Source organism: Chlorocebus sabaeus, chromosome 6 (genome assembly GCF_047675955.1).
Source record: "Chlorocebus sabaeus isolate Y175 chromosome 6, mChlSab1.0.hap1, whole genome shotgun sequence".
NCBI classification, from domain to species: domain Eukaryota; kingdom Metazoa; phylum Chordata; class Mammalia; order Primates; family Cercopithecidae; genus Chlorocebus; species Chlorocebus sabaeus.
This window is the reverse complement of record NC_132909.1, coordinates 49,596,650-49,620,455: the sequence shown is the minus strand read 5'-3', so window position 1 is coordinate 49,620,455 and position 23,806 is coordinate 49,596,650. Positions and strand designations below refer to the sequence as shown.

General features: G+C 51.7%; 1 protein-coding gene across 10 annotated transcripts in view; it reads right to left on the bottom strand.

Annotated features, from left to right (window-relative positions):
- CACNA1A (calcium voltage-gated channel subunit alpha1 A) overlaps positions 1 to 23,806 on the bottom strand; it is a 429,355-nt gene that overhangs the window by 30,945 nt on the left and 374,604 nt on the right. For all 10 annotated transcript variants that reach the window (XM_073016887.1, XM_073016883.1, XM_073016879.1 and 7 more), the window contains 7 exons: positions 22,186 to 22,387; positions 19,653 to 19,817; positions 17,215 to 17,325; positions 11,833 to 11,916; positions 2,521 to 2,637; positions 2,122 to 2,187; positions 1,827 to 1,942 (listed from right to left, as the gene is read on the bottom strand). In XM_073016887.1, the coding sequence (XP_072872988.1) occupies positions 1,827 to 1,942; positions 2,122 to 2,187; positions 2,521 to 2,637; positions 11,833 to 11,916; positions 17,215 to 17,325; positions 19,653 to 19,817; positions 22,186 to 22,387 (861 nt within the window). The remainder of the gene's footprint in view (positions 1 to 1,826; positions 1,943 to 2,121; positions 2,188 to 2,520; positions 2,638 to 11,832; positions 11,917 to 17,214; positions 17,326 to 19,652; positions 19,818 to 22,185; positions 22,388 to 23,806) is intronic.

Here is a 23,806-nt window from a genome sequence, read left to right as displayed (position 1 = left end):
GCTGAGATTGCGCCACTGTGTTCCAGCCTGGGTGACAAACAAGGAGATTCCATCTCAAAAAAAAAAAAAAAGCTCCCCTCAGGCTGGGCCCAGTGGCTCATGCCTGTAATCCCAGCACTTTGGGAGGCTGGGGTGGGCAGATCACTTGAGGTCAGGAGTTTGAGAACAGCCTGGCCAACATGGTGAAACCTCGTCTCTACTAAAAATACAAAAATTAGCCAGGCGTGGTGACGGAAACCTATAATCTCAGCTACTCAGAAGGCTGAGGCAGGAGAATCGTTTGAACCCGGGAGGCACAGGTTGCGCTGAGCTGATATCACACCACTGCACTCCAGCCTGGGCAACAAGAGCGAAACTCTGTCTCAGAGGAAAACGAAAACAAAAAAAGCTCCCCTCCATCCAGGTGACAGTCATCTCATACTGTATTCTCCCTGGATCACTCTGTTCTAGGTATGCTGGGCTCCTCACAGTCCTTAAACATGCCAGCCACACTCCTGCCTCAGGGCCTTTACATAAGCAGTCCCCTTGGCTTGGACTGCCCTTCCCCATATACCCACTGGCTCCCTCCCTTGCCAATTTCTCTCAAATGTCACACTTCCAGAGAAGCATAACCTGCCGGCCCTCTATTCTTTCTCTGTTGTTAGATTAAAAACATTATTATTATTTATTATTAATATTTTTTACTGTGGCAAAATACACACAGCATGAAGTTTATCAACTTAACCATTTTGAAGTGTACAATTCGGTGGCATTAAGTAAACTCACATTATCATGCAACTATCACCACTATAACTTTTTTTAAAAAATTAAAAATATATATTTTTGTTTTTAGAGACAGAGTGTCGCTCTGTTGCCCAGGCTGGAGTGCAGTGGAACAATCATAGCTTACTGTAGCCTGGAACTCCTGGGTTCGAGCAATCCTCCCGCCTCAGCCCCCCAAGTAGCTGGGACTACAGGTGTGTGCCACTATGCCCAGTTAATTAAAAAAAATTTTTTTTGTAGATACGAGGTCTCACTATGTTGCTCAGGCTGGTCTCAAACTCCTGGGCTAAAGTGATCCTCCCACCCTGGCCTCTCAAAATGCTAGGCTTGCAGGCATGAGTCACTGCACCCGGCCCTATTCCCCTTTATTCTTGAAATTCGTCTTTTTCCAGCATTCTCTATAATTTGTTTCCTGATTATTCGTCTTCCCCATGGGGATGTTAGCTCCCAAAGTGCTTAAAATGTCTCCTTTCTCTATTTCCTGGTACATTCTCGACTTTCAGTAGTGCCTGGCATGCTGTAGGTGCTTAATAAACCTCCACTGAACGAATGAAGGAACTTCGTGTGCAGCCAAGATGATGAACCAAATAATCAAGCCTCATGGTCTGTAAGCCTATTTTCTCATTGTCGGATAGGGGTGCCAAGAATCCCCTCCTCACAGGGTAATCAGGAAGATTCAGAGATAATGCCTGGAAAATGACCTTCATGATTATGTCCCAGGGCCCTCTGCTTCTGCCCTGCTAGGATTCCTGGGCCCCCAAACGCCCATTTCCAGCCTCACAGGAAAAGAAGGATAAGAGCACATCCTGCCACCCCTACACCAGAAAAGGAGGGCACGCCCCCTATCGGAAGAGAAGGAAGAGGGCACGCCTCCTACCGAAAGAGAAGGAGGAGGGCACGCCCCCTACCGGAAAAGAAGGAGGAGGGCACGCCCCTGTCAGAAGAGAAGGAGGAGGGCACGTCTTCCATTGGAAGAGGAGGGCACATCCCCTATGGGAACAGAAGGATGAAGGGTGCACCCCACCCCACGGGAACATAATGATCAGAGCAGGCCCCCTTCTCACCGGAAGAGAAGCATGAGGGCCTGGAAGAAGGTCCGGAAGTTATTGTGCTCAGTGATTTGGAACTCATCTTCATCACTGTCCTCGTCCTCCACGTCGATGCCAATGTTACCAAACACCTGCGGAATTGGAGGGTGACGACCAGGGGCTGCCATTCCTCCAATGGCTTCTGGGAAACCCAGCTCAACCTCCATGGCTGCTTCTGTGGACCAGGCTCCTCTGACCCACCCCTTTCTAAGGGTGGCTGCCCTCCTTGGGCCTTGGGAGGCTCTGGGAACTTTAGGGGTGTGGCACTCACCTGCATCCCGATGATGGCATAGATGAAGAAGAGCATGGCGATCAGCAGACAGACATAAGGCAGGGCCTGGTGGGAAAAAAGGCAATGAAGAAGAGTGCTGAGGGTCCCTCAGCCACACTGTCTTCCTCCCTTGTCCCAGTGCTCTGCCCCACTGGGTTGGGTGGCCACATGCTGTGCCAGAGTCCTGCCAGGGCAGGTGGGCATCTCTGGAGGCTCTAGGATGAGGCCCTTACAGCTCTGAAGACACACCAGGGGCGGGAAGTTAGACAAGAGCCCTGGAGATAACAGATTCTCTGCATGACTACATCACAGAGGCACTTCCAATCTGACTTCTACATTCAGCCAGAGCAAGGGGGTCACCCCCGCAGCCCTGGGCCAGCAGTGGGGATGAGGACTCACCTTGAAGGACTGCACAAAGGTCCAGAGAAGAATGCGGATGGTGTAACCCTGACGGAGAAGTTTGATGAGCCGGGCAGCTCGGAAGAGGCGGAGAAAGCTCAAGTTGATGAAGTTATTCTGGGGAGACGGAGGAAAAGGGGTGACCATCCACCCACCCCAAAGGACTCAGAGCTGTCACCACTCACAGAGGCCCCTACATGAAGCCAACCAACAGGAAAAAAGCAAGCCAGACCCCAAATAAGGAGGGAGAGAGAAAGCACTATTAATGCAATGATGCGGAGGAAAAACTCGAAAAAGGAATAATGTTGGGAGAGAGAGGGTGGGAGGGAGGAAAAGGCATCAACTCAAAAGCATAAGCCCTCCCTGCCAGCCCCACCCGCAACAGGGAAAATGAAAGAAAAAGGAAGGAGGAAAAAGGAACGGGGATGGGGAAGAAATAACAAAAGAACAAGAAAAAGAAAATATATCCGAATCATCCAATCAGGAAAAAAATCGAGATGGTTTTTGTTTCTCCCAACAACCAAATGCACTGAGACGAAAGGACACAAGCCGGTCAAGTTGCGGAATCTATCACACGTGTACGATGCACAAACACCAGGGCGGGGGTGGGGGTGGAGGTCGCCAGCACGCTCAGGCCTGGTGGACATGTGCGGGTTCCGATGGCATGTTACGCTCCGGGCCAGAAATGCATCTGTCACGGGACTCACCGGGCACCCTGCCCTGCCCTGCCCTGCCGAGCTGCCCACCCGCTCCTGCCCGCCCTGACCTCACCCCACGGCCAAGAGGAGCAGCGGCTCGAGCCAATTGGGAGAAGCGGAAGAGCATCTTTTCTTACCCCCTTGGCGAGCGGGAATGGGGAGGACGGGAGGGAGCTGGGACTGTTCGGCTGCAGGGTGAGTCCTCGCTGCCCGCTGAGTCGGAGAAGATGCATTTGGGGCCCTTTTCCCCCCTCTCAGGGATGGCTTCTCAGCTTCTGGGGCTGGGTGGAGTAGCACGGGACCAGGCCTGCAGGAAGCAGGAAGCACTCAGCTCCCATGGGTGGGTGAGCTCAGAAATCAGCCCGGGCCCACCAAGGGGCGGGTGCTGGGGGCTGGGAGGTGGGGCCATCCCTGCCCCCAGGACCTCCCTGGGTGGCCACTGCCTCTGCTCAAAAACCCCCTGTCTAGTCACTGCCTCTGCCTCCTCCCACCCAAGCTAGAAGAACCAGGGGGCCAGAGAGTTGGGGAGTCAGGGAGGAGACCAGCTGGAGATGGTGAACATGGACTGCCAGTGTTAAGTGGCCATTGTGGGGCTTCAAGGGACCTTGGTGGGGCGGGGATTGGTGTCTCGAAGTCAGGAGTGGGTCAAATCTAGCTAGTAAAACTGTTTTGTTGCGCCCAAGCAGTGTTTTTTCATTTGTCCTTGTTTTTAATTAAAAATTATTGCCATTGTTTAAAAATCAAGAGATTTTGCCCACCAATCTGACTTTCTGGCAACCCCAGGCCTGCTGCGATTGCTCCCTGAAAGCAGGCCACATGCTCTCCAGTTTTCCAAGGTCCACAGGTTCTAGAAACGGCACTTGCTTTCCTGGTTGACTGGTGTCTGCTTGGCCCCTAGAGGCATTTGAGTTTGAGACCCCAGCCTCAGGCAGACATGGAAACCCTCCTTCGCTGGCCAGTACCCAGCAGGGTGAAGGCAGGAGGAGCAGAGGGTCTCTCCACACTAACGAAGGGGCTTAATGAGACTTGTTCTATGGGATTTGTAGGATTTGCTACAGGCCACGTAGCAAGATTTAACTTGGTCTAACCTTCACCCCCCAAATGGCACAGGGTGACCATATAGTCACAGCCTCCCTCTTGGTTTCAAAAGTGTCCTAGTTTGGGTGACGAATTACATGGGCATCCTACTTGGTGGCTTCCAGAAGGCTGTCTGGCTGCCAGATCTGTGTCTTGTGCTAGCTTTGGCCTGGGAGCTGAGAGGCAAGGACTGGACTTCAAGGAATTTCTGAGGCTGGCAAGAGGCCTCTGGGTTTGATGGCAATGTCTAGGATGCTCTCTGGGACACAATCAGTGCGTCCTCAGGCCTCTAGGATGGAGAAGGGGGCTGGGGGATCCTACCCTGATCACACTGGGCTCAACTGCTGTGAGAATGTCTCCAGTGGCTCGAACAAGCCCCCAAACCCAGCTTGGCTAACAGAGTCACTCTCTGTGCCCTGCTGCCCTGACCCCCATCCCTGCCTGGCCACCCAGCTCCACCTGGGGATGGGGCCGATGGCTCAGGTATCCCCAGCCCCCTCCCTTTCAACCCCAGAGTACAAGCCATCCCTTTCATGGGGCGGATCATAACATGTGGACTCGGCCAGGCATGCGAAGGCAGGCGGACCCTGGAAGCAGCCTCAGGAGCGGGGTTTGGGGGAGAGCAGGGGAAGCTTGCAACCATGCAAAAAAGCCAGGGATCTGGCAGGGATGTGCATGCAGAAAACGTGCTTCCCTTCTTGGAGTCAAGGCGGGGAGGAGACACACGAGGGGGGTAGGGGTGGAGACAGGAAGGGTTTGGGGCAGTGGGGGAAGGGTACTAGGCTGCCCTCACCCACCCTCCACCTCTTCCCGCATCTGTACCAAGTCTTTCCACTGCCCCCAGAACTTCTGACAAGTTCCCTCTTCCTGCCTTCCACATTTCAATCCACAGCCTGGGAGGTGCAGCTTCCTCTCCTCAACACCTCCCCTGAACTTCCTGGCTAGAATGTGATGGGGGTGGGACACAGCCCCTGGAAGGCATGAGGACTGGTCTTGTCTTTTCCAGTGCTGTGATCAGGTGTCCCTCAAGTGCTCAGAAGGATGTGGAGACCACCCACCTAAGGGCTCCAGAAAAGTCCTACTACTTGTAGACCTCAGCTCCAAGCTCCAGCCCCCACAACACCTGCCTATCTGACTTATTTCAGGCTGTCCTAAAGGCACCTCAAACTTGCTATGCCCACACCTATTCTCTTCCCCCAACCGGGCCCTTTCCTGGCACTTGCTCACCTCTATCGCCCATTTTTTTTTTTCCCTAAAGACAGAGTCTCACTCACTCTGTTGCCCAGGCTGGAGTGCAATGGCATGACCTCGGGTCACTGCAACCTCTGCCTCCCGGGTTTAAGTGATTCTCCTGCCTCAGCCTCCCGAGGAGCTGGGATTACAGGCGCCCGCCGCCACACCTGGCTAATTTTTGTATTTTTAGTAGAGGCGGGATTTCACCATGTTGGTCAGGCTGGTCTCGAACTCCTGAACTCAGGTGATCCTCCTGCCTCGGCCTCCCAAGGTGCTGGGATTAGAGGCTTGAGTCACGACGCCCAGCCTGTCCTGTCTCCCAGTTTTAAGCCAGGGCCCCCGACTGCTCCCAGGCACCTCATCCCCTCAGTTCAGTTCTGATCTTTCCCTGGGTCCTGCAGAGATCCGTCTGAGAGGGACACCGTCCCGCTGTACTCTCTCCTCCACTGTCATCTCTTGCTGTGATTCCTGGTGCCCACCTCCAGCCCAGCGTCCTGTCAAGCTGTTCCCTGCCCTGCAACCAGAGTGAGCTTGTCTAGTCACACCTCCAGTCACGCCTCCCCTGCTTCCTATCCTCCCAGGCCTTTCCTGGTGCTTAGGAGAAAGCCCAAATTCCACAATATAACCCCACCCTCCGCAGCCCTGGGTCCTGTCCCCTGCTGTCTTCTTCCACTATCTCCAGGCCAGCCTTTCTCTGCTGTCTTTGCATCAGCCACACCTCCTCGCTTGCAGATCCTGACCCCCCACAGGCTCCGTCCAGGCTGTCCTGGGCCTGGAATGCTCTGTGCATCTCTCTGCCTTGTTAAATGTTGCTCATCCTTCAGCTCGCAGTGCAGGTATAATTTTAAGTGGAGTCAAGGTGTTATTTGACCGATGCCTGCCTCCCCCACCTGACTGTATGTGGTGAGAGGGGACAGTAATGGTGTCTGCTTCTGCCCATGATTCCATCTGTGGCACCAAATAGGGGCTCATTAAATGTTTGGTGGGTGAGTGCATGTGTACTGGCAGCAGGAAATGGATCCCAAGGCAAAGATGCCACTGGGGCGTCCCTCTAAGGGCCTCATTGGTGAGTAGGGGAGGGGCAGAGGCAGTTGAGATTTAACGGAACGAGGGGTGTGCAAGGGGCTGAGAAGTGGGGGAGGGAGAGAGATGTGTGCAGTATGTACTGGAGTGGGGGTACACGGTGGGTAGATGTAGCAGTGAGGGCCAGTGTGTGTGTGTATGTGTGTGCATGTGTGCGTGACTGTGTGTGGGAGACACAGAGACAGGGACAGTGAATGAGAATTAGAGGCCAGGTGCAGTGGCTCACACCTGTAATCCCGACACTTTGGGAGGCTGAGGCGGGTGGATCACTTGAGGTCAGGAGTTCGAGACCAGCCTGGCCAAACATGGTGAAACCCTGTCTCTACTAAAAATACAAAAAGTGGCCTGGCGTGGTGGCACATGCCTGTAATCCCAGGTACTCAGGAGGTCGAGGCATGATAATTGCTTGAAACTGGGAGGCGGAGGTTGCAGTTAGCTGAGATTGTACCACTGCACGCCAGCCTGGGTGACAGAGCGAGACTCTGCCTAAAAAACAAACAAACAAAAAGGAGTGAGAGAGAATTAGAGAATGAGCAAGAAAAAGAAGAGGTCATGACTACGCGCAGTGTCTGTACATGCAGTGACTGTGTGTGCATAGTGACTGTGTGCATAGTGACTGTGTGCATAGTGACTGTGTGAGCATAGTTACTGTGTGCATAGTGACTGTGTGCATAGTGACTGTGTGTGCATAGTGACTGTGTGCATAGTGACTGTGTGTGCATAGTGACTGTGTGCATAGTGACTGTGTGTTCAGTGTGTGGTTCAGGGTGCACGGACTGTGTGTGCAGTGTATGGATACATAGTGACTGTGTGTGCAGTGACTGTGTGTGTGCACAGTGACTGTGTGCATAGTGACTGTGTGCATAGTGACTGTGTGTTCAGTGTGTGGTTCAGGGTCCATAGACTGTGTGTGCAGTGTATGGATACATAGTGACTGTGTGTGCACAGACTGCACAGTGACTGTGTGCATAGTGACTGTGTGCATAGTGACTGTGCCTGCAGTGACTGTGTGCATAGCAACTGTGTGTTCTGTGTAGGTGCATAGACTGTGTGTGCAGCGTGACTGCAGTGACTGTGTGTGTATACTGTGTGTGCATAGTGACAGTGCAGTGTGTGTGCATAGTGACTGTGCATGCAGTGACTGTGCAGTGACTGTGTATGCATAGTGACTGGGTGTGCAGTGTATGTGTGCATACTGGGTGTGCAGTGTGTGTGCATAGTGACTGTGTGCACAGTGACTGTGTGCAGTGACTGTGTGTGCATAGTAATGGTGTGTGCATAGTGACTGTGTGCAGTGACTGTGTGCAGTGACTGTGTGTGCAGTGACTGTGTGCAGTGACTGTGTGTGCAGTGACTGTGTGTGCAGTGACTGTGTGCAGTATCTGTGCATGCACAGTGACTGTGTGTGCCGTGACTGTGTGTGCATAGTAATGGTGTGTGCATAGTGATTGTGTGCAGTGACTGTGTGTGCAGTGACTGTGTGTGCAGTGACTGTGTGCAGTATCTGTGTGTGCACAGTGACTGTGTGTGTGGTGTGTGCAGTGACTGTGTGTGCAGTGACTGTGTGCAGTGTGTGTGCAGTATCTGTGTGTGCACAGTGACTGTGTGTGTGGTGTGTGCATAGTAACTGTGTGTGCAGTGACTGTGCGCAGTGACTGTGCATAGTGACTGTGTGGTGTGCATAGTGTGTGTGCAGTGTCTGTGTGCAGTGACTGTGCACAGTGACTGTGTATGCAGTGTCAGTGTGCAGTGAATGTGCACAGTGACTGCACAGTGACTGTGTGGTGTGTGCATAGTGACTGTATGTGCAGTCTGTGTGCGGTGACTGTGTGTGCAGTGACTGTGTGCAGTTCTGTGTGCAGTGACTGTGTGTGTGCAGTGACTGTGTGCACAGTGTGTGTGCATAGTGACTGTGTGTGCAGTGTCTGTGTGTGCAGTGACTGTGTGCAGTGACTGTACACAGTGACTGTGAGCAGTGAGTGTGTGCAGTGACTGTGTGTGCACAGTGACTGTGTGACTGTGTGTGCACGTGCAGTTCAAGGCTCCAGGAGAGGGCCTCAGTGGGCCGGCCCCACACGAAGCTACCAGATCCGAGTCTGGCACTTCTGAGTTCCTCTGCCTGAGAATCTTTGCCAGCACACTGCCTGGCCTTCACATCTCCTTTATCAGACTTGGAGAGTCAAGACTCTGCTGGTCAAGGCCAAAGATCTTGTGGGCTTGAGATGGAGGTTTGGGGACTGCAGGATGGAGAGAGCTGGAGGAGCAAGGAGACAGTTGGCAGTTTTCCTGGGGCCTGGGGTCCATGGAGCTGAACGGGGGACAGGAGAGGTGAGAGGTGGCTGGGAGTGGATTTGCCTCCATTGTCTCTGAGTGTACAGGATGTGTGTGCGGGATGGGGCGAGAGACAGAGGTGCTGCGCTGGGAAAACCCATCCCTTTCTCTGCAAAAGATGCAAACCACCCAAAACAGAAACCCCCATTCAGAACCTGATAAAAAACAGCCAGAGTCTGCAGGAAGTGGGAGGTACAGGGGCTGGGGGCGGGAGGACAGACAGACAGAGGGGAGCGGAGGGGTGGGGAGAGCGTCAGGCATCCCACGTTGGAGAGGCAGGGTTTGGCATGCAACGCCGATGCGAGGAGATGCGTTCACAGTTAATGTAAGGCATTTAGACTTCAGAAAGAAGTAAGACCAACCGGATTCTAGATGCAGATGTTGAAGATGAGGGGGAGCGGGCGGGCGGGGGCAGTTGGGGAGGCGTGTTCAGCATTTTTTAGGTTGATTTGTAACCAGTGCCAAAAAACCAATGGGTTTCGGTTCCCGGGCGGGGAGTGGGGGTGGTGGTGGCGGTGGGTTGGGAGATAAGTCATTGGTGTATGAACACACAGACCATGTCATGGATGAACAAATGAATTTCATAGTGCATTTTGATTGGATGAGTTTTTCAGACGGCGTTGCGCCAATATACAGTTTTAAGAGCAGGCATGAAAAGAGACAAGACAAGAAACACAGTCATTATCCATTGCACACAGGGCAAACCCACGTCACCCCAGCCACTTGGGGGCGGCAGCTGAGGCAGCACTGGTTAGTACTGCCGCATGCCCTCTGCCCCCTAAACCCCAGGGACCTGCCCTCCCAAGAATCTGGCATTTCCTGTCTCAGCCTGGCCAAGCCCTGGCCTCAGAATTAGTGGGCTTACCTGGGAGGCAGAAAGGGGCAACTGAGACCTCCTTGCCCACCAGGACATGCCTCTCCCTACTCGAGGTTGGGACTTAATTGTCCTAGAAGCACCCAAACACCCACCCACTATCTTTCCCTCAAATTGATTATAATTCAGGGCTGGCTAACGCACACCCATTCACAATAACAACAACAATAGCAATAATAATGACAACCACCATTCTCAAACTCCTGGTTTCCTGGCAGGTTCTGTGCCAAGCGCTTCACGTTGATTTCTTTCTTTCTCTCTTTTTCTTTCTTTCTTTTCCTTTCTTTTTTTCTTTCTTTTTTCTTTCTTTCTCTTTTTTCTTTCTCTTTCTTTCTTTCCTTTCTTTCCTTTTCTCCTTCTTTTCTCTCTCTCTTTCTCTCTTTTCTCTCTCTCTTTCTCTTTTTGTTTTTGAGACAGAGTTTCACTCTGTTGCTCAGGCTGGAGTGCAGTGGCACAATGTTGGCTCACTGCAACCTCTTGCCTCCTGAGAATCAAGTGATTCTCCTGCCTCACTCCTCCTGAGTAGCTGGGATTACAGGCACCTGCCACCATGCCTGGCTAATTTTTGTATTTTTAGTAGAGACAGGGTTTCACCATGTTGGCCAGGCTGGTCCTGAACTCCTGGCCTCAGGCGATCCACCGGCTTTGGCCTCCCAAAGTGCGGGATTATAGGCGTGAGCCACCGTGCCCAGCTGAGGGTCAGTTTTCCCGTCTGCAAAATGGGGCAATACCCTCTTTCTCAGGCCCGATCACACCCAGTTCTATTCTCCTGACCTCTCTGCCTGCTCTGAGCATCATATTCAGCTTCCTTCTGGTTTACCTCGACCAGTGGGAGGCTCTGGCAGGAGATAAGGGACGAGGGGAGAGAAAGGTTGGGGTGTTTCTCTCTTATTGCACTCCACCTGCTTTGGCCCTGGTCTCTGTGCCTCCACATTGACAGGACAGGTCCCATTTGGTGGCATCTCCTGGCCTCCTGCTCAGGTTCCCTCCCCACTTCAGCACCTGGGCAGGTTACGGCTCCCTATGGTGGCTGGTCACTGGGCACCTTGCCACCCTTGTGGGTCCCCTTCCCTTCCCTTCCACCAGTGATCTCTGCATTTGGGTGCCTTCAGCTGAACCCTCCGAGGGAATTCTCTTACAAGCTGAGACCGAGACCTCTACCCTGAGCCAATCCACGTAAACCACTTAGCACAGTTCCCTGGCACACAGCAAGGCTGCGATTCTTGTGAGCTATTGTTATTTTTATTGTTATTAAGATGACACTGATATCTCCTTTAACCCTTGGCTTTGATGCCCTTTGACCATTGCTTCCTCCTGCAAGGATCTTCTACCCTCCCCTCAATCTCCTGAGGGACCCCAAGCCTGGGCTCACTGGCAGATGGCCAAGGAGAGGGTCTGGGACAGGAACTCTGGGGCTCTGAGTCTTCCAGAAAAGGAGAAGGGCAATGTGTCCTGTGGGGCCACTACAGAGAGGTCCAGAGACCCCCATGTTGAGAGTCTCCCAGGCCTGGGGCTAGAGGAGGGAAGACATCCTGGGCACCCCACTATGGCCCTGGGAGTTGTGTTCCCACTCTGGTCTGAGGGCTGTGGCTCTCTCCTGCCCATGAACCAGGAGCGGGTTGGTTTAAACGAAATTGACTCGAAACTCATTCTTTCTGGGCTCCTGACAAGGGGTGGTGTTTGGGAGCCGGCTCAGCTTTAGCAGATTTTAAGTGTCTCAGTTCCCTTAATGTACTCATCTGCATTATTCATTCCTAGGCCAGGTTGCAGGGAAGCCCACCCCTCAGTGCTGGCCCTACAGCCAGGCTTTGGTCGCCCCCATCTCCCCACAATGCCCTCTGGAGGGGCTGCCCTTGTCCCCGGGGGCCCCAGTTCTCCCTCTCTGGTCATGGCCAGGTGCTGGCTCAAGCAGCTGTGGCTGTCGGGACCCACTGTTTCTGGAAATGCTCCCCTGCCCCCCGCCACCTGCCTTGCCCAGCCCAGAGTCACCCAGAGAGAAGCTGGTGGGAGACTTACCCCAAACTCAGTCACGAGGATATCGGTGATGCTGCCCAGAACAGTCACAAAGTCGAAGATGTTCCAGGCATCGCGGAAATAATTCTAGAATGGGGACCCACAAGACAAGAGATGCCAACAGAGGGCTTGGTTCCCGCCCCCCCTAGGCTGGCCGGGGGCATGTTAGAGGCACAGCTGCCAATCAGCGGAGTGCCCGGGATAGTTGTGGTTGTTCAAAGGGCTGCGGTAAAGGCTGTTCAACATCATCTGTGCTGAGTCTCCCTCCCTGGGAACCCCTGGGGACCTTCCCATGATTGGCCTGGCCCCAGAGGGGGCCTCCAGTCCCTGCTTCAGCTCCATGGGGCTGGGGCTGCTCTTCAGAGCTGTGGCTTATCTCTCCAGCATTTTTGAGGGCTCCCGAGACCCCAGGGGCTTTATAAATGACATCATTGAGATCCTCATGAAGATCCTGGAGGGAATGGTTATCACCCATTTTCTTTTTCTGTTTTCTTTTTTTTTTTTGAGATGGAGTCTCACTCTGTCGCCCAGGCTGGAGTGCAGTGGCGCGATCTTGGCTCACTGTAACCTCTGCCTCCTGCGTTCAAGCAATTCTTCTGCCTCAGCCTCCCAAGTAGCTGGGACCACAGGTACATGCCACCACACCCAGCTAATTTTTGTATTTTTAGTAGAGACGGGGTTTCATCATGTTGGTCAGGCTGGTCTCGAACTCCTGACCTCAAGTGATCTGCCCACCTCGGCCTTCCAAAGTGTTGGGATGACAGGCGTGAGCCACCGCTCCCAGCTATACCCATTTTCTAGGAGGTGACCAAGCCACTCATCTGCCTGAGGCTAGCAACACAGAGATGTAAAGCCAGGATTTGAACCCAGGCCTCAGAGAGCCCACAGTCTGTTCAGGACCCCACTAGGTTGGCAGCATACTCGAGAAGAAAGGAGACTCTGGGTTCAAATCCCAACTCTGCAACCAGAGCTGTGTGGCTATGGGCAAGTGGCTTAACCTCTCTGGGTCTCCATTTCCTGATCTGGAGGAGGATAGTAACAGGGTACAGAACAGGAACTGGACAGGGGGCTTTGGGGCCTTTCAGGCACATGCACTTCCTGGCCCCCTTGTGTTTAGACGGGGCCGTGTGTGTCTAGGTGCAGCGATGTGCTGTGAGTGGAAGCAGTGTGGTCACTTTCTGGTCAGCATTGGCCTCTCTAGCCTCTCAACCCTGGGCTTGGCGACCAGTAACATTTCAAATGGCAGCTACTCTGTGAGGCTGGGTCCCTGAGTAACTGTGAGGCAAACAGCTTCCCTGCTGAGTGTAAAAAAAACCTTCCCATCAATTTAAGTCACTGAGATGTGGGGGCTATTTGTTACTACAGCTTCACATGATCTATCCTGACTGCTACATTCCTGGGCTGGGTGCTGGCTCAAGGGGAAACACAAGCATAGCCTTTCTGTTGCTAAAATATGGAAATACTCCACATTGTTTGGAAAACAGTCACAGCCTTAAGTCCCACAAGGTCTCCTCCTATCCTCCTATCTCTGACTCCCCTCAACTGGGTACTGACATGGTGATGGATGGCATCCCAGTCTGGACCCAAGAGTCTGGGTCAAAGAGATGGCCCTCCCCTCTGGGGTCAGTGGGACTCAAAACACAAAACACAGGGCCTTCTCAGCATCTTCGCAGAGGCAGAGGCCAGGTCAGGGGTTGGGGTGGTCAGTGTGACCCTGAAGTAGCCCCTCCACCTTACAGAGAAGGAGCCTGACTTTAGAGCTGTGCTTCCCTCCTAGTTGAAGTGCCTGGGGCCTCTGCACCCTTCTCTGGGAGGCAGCAGTAACACAGCAATCAGACAATGAATGTGGGTCGCCCGAGCATGGAATATACAGTAGGTGCTCAACAGATGGGATGTTGTTGTTTCTCAACTGCCTATAAAACGAATTCAGGGGGCTGGGTGCGGTGGCTCACACCTGTAATCCCAGAACTCTGGGAGGCCGAGGCAGGTGGATCATGAGGTTAGGAGATCAAGACCATCCTGGCTAACACAGTGAAACCCCATCTCTACTAAAAATACAAAAAAAAAAAAAAAAAAAAAAAAATTAGCCAGGCGTGGTGGCAGGCGCCTGTAGTCCCAGCTACTCGGGAGGCTGAAGCAGGAGAATGGTGTGCACCTGGGAGGCAGAGCTTGCAGTGAGCAGAGATTGCACAACTGCACTCCAGCCTGGGCCACAGTGCGAGACTCCGTAAAAAAAAAAAAAAAGGAATTCAGGTCCTACTGGCACTTTTGGCATTTTGGCAGATGTTGTTCGGGCCCTGCGCATATCTCATCTGCACACCTACAGTACATTACTTGGCCCAGGGTCTCTCTCTGGCTGCACATGTGTTAGGGAATTAACAGCTCCCCTGGGAATGGCCTTTGATTATGTCTGACGGGCACTGGAGGATAAATACCCCAACTCCTTCCCTGTGAGGTGGGATGACTGTGCTATGTGCTCTCTGCTGCCTCCTGGAGGTCCCTACTGAAACTGAGCCCCGTTTGTCCACAGCAGGAACTGGCTTAATAATACACTCTTTCCTGGTTGCCTTTCTGTCCCCGTATCTCTTTCCCTGTCCCTTACTGCCTTGCATCCCAGATAAATTCCTTGCACCGGCTTGTCTCAGGCTCTGCTTCCGTGGGAGCCCAAACAAAGACAGCTTTATAGGCATTTGGTCACAGACCTCAACCCCTAGGCTAGAGAGCTCCCCTCTATCTCCCGAATGTTACACGGGGAACTTGTGGCTTCATTTAAAACTGAAAGGGGAGACCAGACATGGTGGCTCATGCCTATAATTCCAGCACTTTGGAAGGCCAAGGAGGGACAACAGAGTTTCGCTCTGTCGCCAGGCTGGAATGCAGTGGCCTGGTCTCGGCTCACTGCAACCTCCACTTCCCATGTTCAAATGATTCTCCTGCCTCAGCCTCCCGAGTAGCTGAGACTACAGGCATGCGCCACCATGCCCAGCTAATTTTTGTAGTTTTTAGTAGAGATGGGGTTTCACCATGTTGGCCAGGGTAGTCTGGATCTCTTGACCTCGTGACCGTCCGCCTCTGCCTCCCAAAGTGCTGGGATTACAGGTGTGAGCCACTGTGCCCAGCCAGCTATAATACTTTTGTGTGTATTCTGTGAACCCCCTTGGCCACGTGAGACTAGCCCTGGCTATTTTATTTTATGCATAAAGACTTGTAAATGCATAACAAAACGGCCAGGACTGAAAGGTTACCTTTTATAATAGCTATCAAAATATTTTTTAAGGCTGGGCACAGTGTCTCATGCCTGTAATCCCAGCATTTTGGGAGGCCGAGGCAGGCAGATTGCTTGAGGCCAGGAGTTTGAGACCAGCTTGGCCAACATGGTAAAACCCTGTCTCTACTAAAAATACAAAAATTAGCTGGGCATGCTTGTGTGCGTCTGTAGTCCCAGCTACTCAGAAGGCTGAGATGGGAGAATCACCTGAATCCAGGAGGTGGAGGTTTCGGTGAGCCAAGATTATGCCACTGCACTCCAGTTTAGACAACAGAGTAAGACTCTGTCTCAAAAAAAAAAAAAAAAAAAAAAGTTTTAAAAATGGCGATCTAGGCTGGGCGCGGTGGCGCACGCCTGTAATCCCAGCACTTCAGGAGGCCGAGGAGGGCGGATCACAAGGTCAGGAGATCAAGACCGTGGTGAAATCCTGTCTTTACAAAAAATACAAAAAATTAGCCGGGTGCGGTGGCGGGTGCCTGTAGTCCCAGCTACTCAGGAGGCTGAGGCAGGAGAATGGCGTGAACCCGGGAGGCGGAGCTTGCAGTGAGCTGAGATCACGCCACTGCATTCCAGCCATGGGGACAGAGCAAGACTCTGTCTCAAAAAAAAAAAAAAAAAAAAAGGTGATGTAACAATGAATACACTTCATTAACACACTGAATAAAAAGGTTTAATCACAAGCAGTATTTTAAAGCAATGATGAATGCAAATTAAATGTTAAGGTATCTGCAGCCCTTATAATGCAGTATGAAAACATCTGATGTTTGTAAGTGACACAGGTCATGTTGCTAATATTAACGGTTGATAATACTAATAACCCTTGTTGTCTCCCTTTAAGATGGAAGGAAATGTTAAAATTTAGTTATTGGCTGGTGAAAAATAAAGATGTATTTTTTTTAGTATCATTATTTTTTTGAGACTCGCTCTTGCTCAGGCTGGAGTGCAGTGGTGTGATCTCAGCTCACTGCGGCCTCCACTTCCTGGGTACAAGCGATTCTCCTGCTTCAGCCTCCTGGGAAGGTGGGATTACAGGCACCCATAAGCACGCCAGGCTAATTTTTTGTATTTTTAGTAGAGATAGGGTTTTGCCATGTTGGCCAGGGTGGTCTCGAACTCCTGGGCTCAAGTGATTTGCCCGCCTCTGCCTCCCAAAGTGCTGGGATTACAGGTGTGAGTCACTGTGCCCGACCTCTGTGTTTATTTTTTAAACGTGGAGTCTTGCTGTTGCCCAGGCTGGGGTGCAGTGGCATGACCTTGGCTCACAGCAACCTCTACCTCCTGGGCTCAAAATACCTTCCCACCTCAGCCTCCCGAGTAGCTGGGACTACAGGCACGAGTTACCATGCCTGGCTAACTAAATTTTTTTTTTTTTTTTTTTGTAGGGACAGGGGCTTGCTTTGCTGCCCAGGCTGGTTGAGAACTCCCTAGCTTCAAGTGATTCCTCTGCCTTGGCCTCCTGAAGCACTAGGATTATAGGCATGAGCCACTGTGCTCAGCCTGATTTCAGTTTTCTTTCATTTTTTTTTTTTTTTGAGACAGAGTTTCACTCTTGTTGTCCAGGCTGGAGTGCAGTGGCGTGATCTCGGCTCACTGCAACCTCTGCCTCCCAGGTTCAAGCGATCCTCCTGCCTCAGCCTCCCAAGTAGCTGGGATTACAGGCATGCGCCACCACACCTGGCTAATTTTGTATTTTTAGTAGAGACAGAGTTTCTCCATGTTGGGCAGGCTGGTCTCCAACTCCCAACCTCAGGTGATCCGCCCACCTCGGCCTCCCAAAGTGTTGGAATTACAGCCATGAGCCACCTCGCCCAGCCTGATTTCAGTCTTCTTATCTCTAAAATGGATGCTAACAACTCCCAGCATGATGACTCCTATCATTTTGAGGAACTGAATACATAAGCAGCCATATAGTAACACTCATGTGTTGGGTCTCCCTGGGAGACACTCCTTGGCAAACACAAGAATGCCTAAGTAGGATCTGTGGCCACTGGCAGGATGCCGAAGCCACCCTTGAGGTTGGGGGTCTTGGGGCCATGTGGGGAGACCATCGTCAGCACCCATTGCTCCCCCTTGGACTTCTCCCAAGCCAATAGCTGTAGCCCCAAGGTGGTACTTACCAGAATCCCAAAAGCCATGACCTTCAGCACACATTCCAGAGAGAAGAGGGAGGTGAAGACGATGTTGAACACCCTCAGGGCATTTTCATAAGCAACAGAAGCCCCATAGAACTAGGGGGAAAGAAGCAGGAGTGGCAGGGGTCAGTGAGCAGGGGTGGGAAGTGGGAAGTGGGGAGGCAGCTTCATGGCTGTTCTCCAGGGAACACTCTGGCCCCAGGCAAGGGCTGAGCAATCTCACTGTTGGGAGGCATAGTTCAGGAAAGCCCAGCTCTCCGCTGGATTAGGCTCTTCTTTTCACATGAAAAAAACAAAAACTTTCCCCTGCCCCCTTTTTTTTTTTTTTTTTTGATAGACGGGGTCTTCCTGTTTTGCCCAGGCTGGGCTCGAACTCACAATCCTCCTACCTTAGCCTCCTGATAGTTGGGACTATAGGCATACACCATTGTGCCTGGCTGAATTATACTTTTTCTTTCCTTTTTTTTTTTTTTTTTTTTTTGAGAACAAGTCTTACTCTGTCGCCCAGGCTGGAGTGCAGTGGCACGATCTTGGCTCACTGCAGGCTCCGCCTCCCGGGTTCACGCCATTCTCCTGCCTCAGCCTCCCAAATAGCTGGGACTACAGGTGCCTGCCATCACGCCCAGCTAACTTTTTGTATTTTTAGTAGAGATGGGGTTTCTCCGTGTTAGCCAGGATAGTCTCGATCTCCTGACCTCGTGATCCGCCTGCCTCGACCTCCCAAAGTGCTGGGATTACAGGCGTGAGCCACTGTGCCCGGCCTCCTTATTTTTTTTGAGACGGAGTCTCACTCTGTCACCCAGGCTGGAGTGCAGTGGTGTGATCTCAGCTCACTGCAACTTCTGCCTCCTGGGTTCAAGCCATTCTCATGCCTCAGCCTCTCAAGCAGCTGGGATTGTAGGCGTGTGCCATCATGCCCAGCTAATTTTTGTATTTTTAGTAGAGACAGGATTTCATCATATGGGCCAGGATGGTCTCAAACACCTGGTCTCAAGTGATCTGCCTGCCTCGACCTCCCAAAGGGCTGGGATTACAGGTGTGAGCCACTGCGCCTGGCCACTATGATTGTTTTTGAAGTGCCAAGAAGGCGCTAAGGTCCTTGCATCAACTTTCTCATTCCATCCTCTCACCTCCTCTGGAGGGGGCAAAGGTGCTATTATTATCATTCCCATTTTATTGACAGGGAACCGAGTCCCCAGAAAGTCACTGGTTACTTGCGCAAAGTTAAATGAATGAAATGACAGAGCTGGGCTTGAATCCATGCTTTGGAGTCCAAAGCACAGGGTGAAAGGTTTTCAGAGTTTTTTTTTTCCCGAGACGGAGTCTCACTCTGTCGCCCAGGCTGGGGCGCAGTGGCCAGATCTCAGCTCACTGCAAGCTCCGCCTCCTGGGTTTACGCCATTCTCCTGCCTCAGCCTCCCGAGTAGCTGGGACTACAGGCGCCCGCCACCTCGCCCGGCTAGTTTTTTGTATTTGTTAGAAGAGACGGGGTTTCATCATGTTAGCCAGGATGGTCTTGATCTCCTGACCTCGTGATCCACCCGTCTCGGCCTCCCAAAGTGCTGGGATTACAGGCTTGAGCCACCGCGCCCGGCCTCAGAGTTTTTTTTGGAAGCAGCTCCTTGTCCCTGGGGATTTCAGGGCCCTCGCCTACCCCTCCTCCCTCATTTCTATTTCTTTTTCTTTTCTTTTCTCTCTTTCTTTTGTTTTTTGAGACGGAGTCTCGCTCTTGTTGCCCAGGCTGGAGTGCAATGGCGTGATCTCGGCTCACAGCAACCTCCGCCTCCCAGGTTCAAGCGATTCTCCTGCCTCAGCCTCCTGAGTAGCTAGGATTACAGATGCGCACCACTATGCTCGACTGATTTTGTATTTTTAGTAGAGATGGAGTTTCGCCACGTTGGTCAGGCTGGTCTCGAACTTGCGACCTCAGGTGATCTGCCCGCCTCGGCCTCCTAAAGTTCTGGGATTACAGGCATGGGCCACTGCACCCAGCTCCCTCATTTCATTAATCAAACATTTATAGAGAGCTTCTTGTTCTGTCTGAGCCAGATCCTTGTTGGACTCTAGGAATTCAGGGGTGAGGTCCTCACAAGTGGGTGGGGGACACCGTCGTGCAACCTGATGCTGATTTTTGTGGTAGGCGACATAAAGATAGGATGCCTGCTAAGAAAGGCACCTCAAGCAGTCTTGGGTGGTCAGGGAAGGCTTTCTGGAGGAAGAGGTCTGCAGGTACAGCTGGGAAGAAGCAGCTGGCCAGGGGGAGTGGTGGGAACTGTGTGGTAGAGGGAACAGCAAGAAAAAAATCTCAGAGGTGATCCAGAATGTGGTCTGTCTGGGAAACCGCAGATGGTTTCATTTTACGAGGGTAGAGGCAGGAACGAGGTGGGGCTTAAGCAGTGCTGGGGTTGGTGTAGGGCGCTTACCTTCATCATAAGCACGATGGTGTTGAGGGCGATCATGGCCATGATCGTGTACTCGAAGGGCGGAGACACCACAAACTGCCACATGCGGTACTGGAAGCTCTGCTTGTTCTGTGGCATGTGCCGGGTCAGCGGCTTGGCGCTGATGGCGAAATCGATGCAAGCCCTCTGCGGGAGAGAGGCCAGTGGTGAGAGTGGCAGAGGCAGCAGGAAGGTGGCTGTATACCGGGCACCCTCTGTCTAACTCGTCGTGGTTCTCAAGTGCTTCTGCTTGAGTCTCTGCTTCTCTTGCCCCCAGCCAGGATTCCTGGGCTCCCTCCTCCTTCTCACCATTGCTTTCTTTCTTTTTTTTTTTTTTGAGACAGAGTCTTACTGTGTCACCCAGGCTGGAGTGCAGTGGCACGAACGGCTCACTGTAACATCCACCTCCCGGGTTCACGCCATTCTCCTGCCTCAGCCTCCTGAGTAGCTGGGACTACAGGTGCCCGCCACCACGCTCGGCTAATTTTTTGTATTTTTAGTAGAGACAGGGTTTCACTGTGTTAGCCAGGATGGTCTCGATCTCCTGACCTCCTGATCCGCCTGTCTCAGCCTCCCAAAGTGCTGGGATTACAGGTGTGAGCCACCGCGCCTGGCCCTCACCATTGCTTTCTTATCCTAACAGCTACGGTTGCTTGAAACGTCACCATTTGCCAGTTTTGCACTGACATTTCCCCATTATTGCATGGCTAATGCAAACATGGGAAGTGGGTACTATCAATGACCTCACTTTGCAGATGACAAAAATAGAGGCTTAGAGAGGTTAAACCACTTGCCTGAGGTGACACAGCTACCAAGTGTGCCAAATCAAACTGAAGCCTAATCCTTCTTTCCCTCCCTCCCTCCCTCCCTTCCTTTCCTCCCTCCCTCCTTCATTCCCTTTTTCCTTCCTTCCCTTCATTCCTTCCTCCCTTTCCCCTTTCCTTTCCTTTCTCTTCTTCCTTCTTTCCTTCCCTTTCTTTCTCCTTCTTTTCCTCCCTCCCTCTCTCCTTCCCTCCCTCCCTTCTTTCTCTTTCTCTCTTTCCTTCCTTCCTTCCTTCCTTTCCTTCCTTCCTTCCTTCCTTCCTTCCTTCCTTCCTTCCTCCCTCCCTCCCTCCTTCCCACTCTCCCTCCCTCCCTCCTTCCTTCTTTTCTTTTTTCTTTTTCTTTTTTTTTTTGACAGGGGCTTGCTTTGTCACCTAGGCTGGAGTGCAGTGCAATCACAGCTCACTGCAGCCTTGACCTCCTGGGCTCAAGTGATCCTCCCACTTCAGCCTCCTGAGTAGCTGGGACTACAGGCATGCACCACCACACCCAGCTAATTAAAACTTTTTTTTTTAATCATAGAGATGGGGTATCACTATGTTGCTCAGGCTGTTCTTGAACTCCTGGGCTCAAGCAATCCTCCTGCCTTGGCCTCCTAAAGTGTTAAGATTATAGGCATGAGCCACTGCGCCCAGCCCATTCTTTCTTACTGAATACTTTGCTGCTGCTGCTTCTCTTCAAGGGAGAGAGAGGGAGGAAGAGTGGTTATTAAGTCTTAAGAGTCAAGGGAGCAGAGGATATATTCTAGGTCCTCTATTTAGCTTGAATGATGCCAGAGAGGCAAAGAGTCATGTCTATACTCTCTGGTAGACTGGGGACTGGATTTTCTTTCCTTTTCTTTTTTTGAGACAGGGTCTTGCTCTGTTGCCCAGGCTGGAGTGCACTGGCATGATGATAGCTCACTGCAGCCTCGAACTCCCAAGCTCAAGCATCCTCCCACCTCAGCCTCCCGTGTTACTGGGACTAAAGGTGTGCACCATCATGCCTGGCTATTTTTTTTTGATTTGTAGTAGAGATGGAGTCTTGCTGTGTTGGCCAGGCTGGTCTCAAACTCCTACGCTCAAGTGATCCTCCTGCCTCAGTTTCCCAAAATGTTGGGATCACAGGTGTGAGCCACCACACCTGGCTTGGCTTTTCATTCATAAATATTCATCACCCTTCACTAGGGGAGATCGTATTTCCCCACTCCACTGACATCAGAATGGATGTGTGACTTGCTTTGGCTGACGAAATGTGAGCAGAAGTGACGTGTGTCATTTTTGAGCACAAGCACGAAGAGCTGAGCCTCAGTCTGACATACTCTCTTTTTTGTCTGGAGCATCTCAGAGGGAGGCTGCTCTGCTGCTCTGCCAGCCTGGGAACCAGAATAAAGATGACAAGCAGAAGATCCACAACTGATCTCGACATGCAGTGTGAGCAAAAAGTAAGTCCCTTTGTGGATATTTGGCAATGAAATCTGGGGTTGCTTGTTACTGTGGCACAACCCAGACTAAACTGACTGATACATACACTATATGACCTGTTTCCTCTGGAACTCCATGAAGGACTGCCCTGAAGCCCTAAATTCGGTTTGGAGGATGCTTCTGTTCTCTCCCCCAGGTACCCCTAGAAACGGGTTCCTGGGTGTTGTGTGTGTGTGTTTTAAAGTTTGTGTCCCCAGTTTTTAAAGGACAGATGGAATTGGAAGTGGCACCTCATTTTTCTCCAGGCTGTATTCCTCCATCATCTTGTCCCCTTGCTCCTGGAAGGTGATGATGATCAAGGCCACAAAGATATTGACAAAGAAGAAGGGGAACACCACAAAGTAGACGACGTAGAAAATGGACATCTCCATGCGGTACCCGGGGCTGGGGCCCTGGTTCTCAAAGGTGGCGTCCACTGAGTGCTTGAGGACCCTGAAAGGAATGGGGCAGGGAGAGGGAAGGAACAGGAAGGAGAGGAACAAGGACCCAAGGGGTGATAAGGAAGGTGGAGAGAGGGTGGAAGTAAGATGGTGGAACAGGAACAGAGGGAAATGAAAAAGAAATTTAAGTAGTTACTGTTTTTTGAAAGCTTGACAACAATGTCAGTTATTTCTTAATTTTAACTTTTTTTTTTTTTTGTATTTTTAGTAGAGACAGGGTTTCACCATGTTAGCCAGGATGGTCTTGATCTCCTGACCTCGTGATCTGCCCGCCTCGGCCTCCCGAAGTGCTGGGATTACAGGCATGAGCCACCGTGCCTGGCCCAATTTTAATTTTTTGAGATGGAGTTTTGCTCTCTTTGCCCGGGCTGGAGTGCAATGGCGCGATCTCATCTCACTACAACCTCCACCTCCCAGGTTCAAGCGATTCTCCTGCCTCAGCCTCCTAAGCAGCTGGGATTACAGACATACACCACCATGCCTGGCTAATTTTTTTGTATTTTTAGTAGAGACGGGGTTTCACCATGTTGGTCAGGCTGGTCTTGAACTCCTGACCTCAGGTGATCCACCTGCCTCGGCCTCCCAAACTGCTGAGATTACAGGTGTGAGCCACCATGCTCAGCCAATGTCAATTATTTCTACTTCTGTGCATGAAGCTCTTGCTGTGTGCTGGAAACAATATTCAACGTTTCATTTCCGCCTGCTCAGCAACCCTCTCAGGGAGGTTATTACTGGCTCCAGTTTGCATACGAGGAAACTGAGGTTCAGCAATTTAAAGGGACGTGCTGAAGATCACCCACTTAGAAGTGGCCAAGTTAGGATTTAAAGACAGGTTGTGGCAATGGAGGGAGTGGAGGTGGGTGTATGAATGTGGAGTGGGTATTTGAGCACAGGTGGTGGTGGGTGCTGAGGAGGTGCAATGAGGATATGTATGAGAGTAGGTAAGTGCACAGCAGCTCTGTACAGTTGTGCAGGTTGTGCACTGCTCAAAGGCTGTGTCTAAGTGTTACCTTCACATGATAGGCATGATAGATTTGTGTATTCATGATGACAATTTTTTGGCAGGTGGCCCTCCAGTGCCTTGTTTGAACAAAATCATTTAAGTCTATTGCGATGATTTTCAGACAGATGGAAGTGAAGTCTGTCGAGAAAGGGGTGTTTTAAAAAACTGCTCAAAGGGGCCTTGTGGGTTAGCACTACTCCCATGTGTGTGAGTACTGGATGTGTGTGAGGGTGGGCAGAAGGGCATGTTCAGGTTGGCATATTTGCTGAGAGAGGGAGGGAGGTGAGGATAATGAGGGTACATGCTGGAATCTACCAAGCTTCTGGCCTGGCATTTCCAGACCTCTGAAAGGAAGACTACGACTTGGACAAGGTGAGGGAGGGAGGCACTTTTTTGGGTGCGAATTAA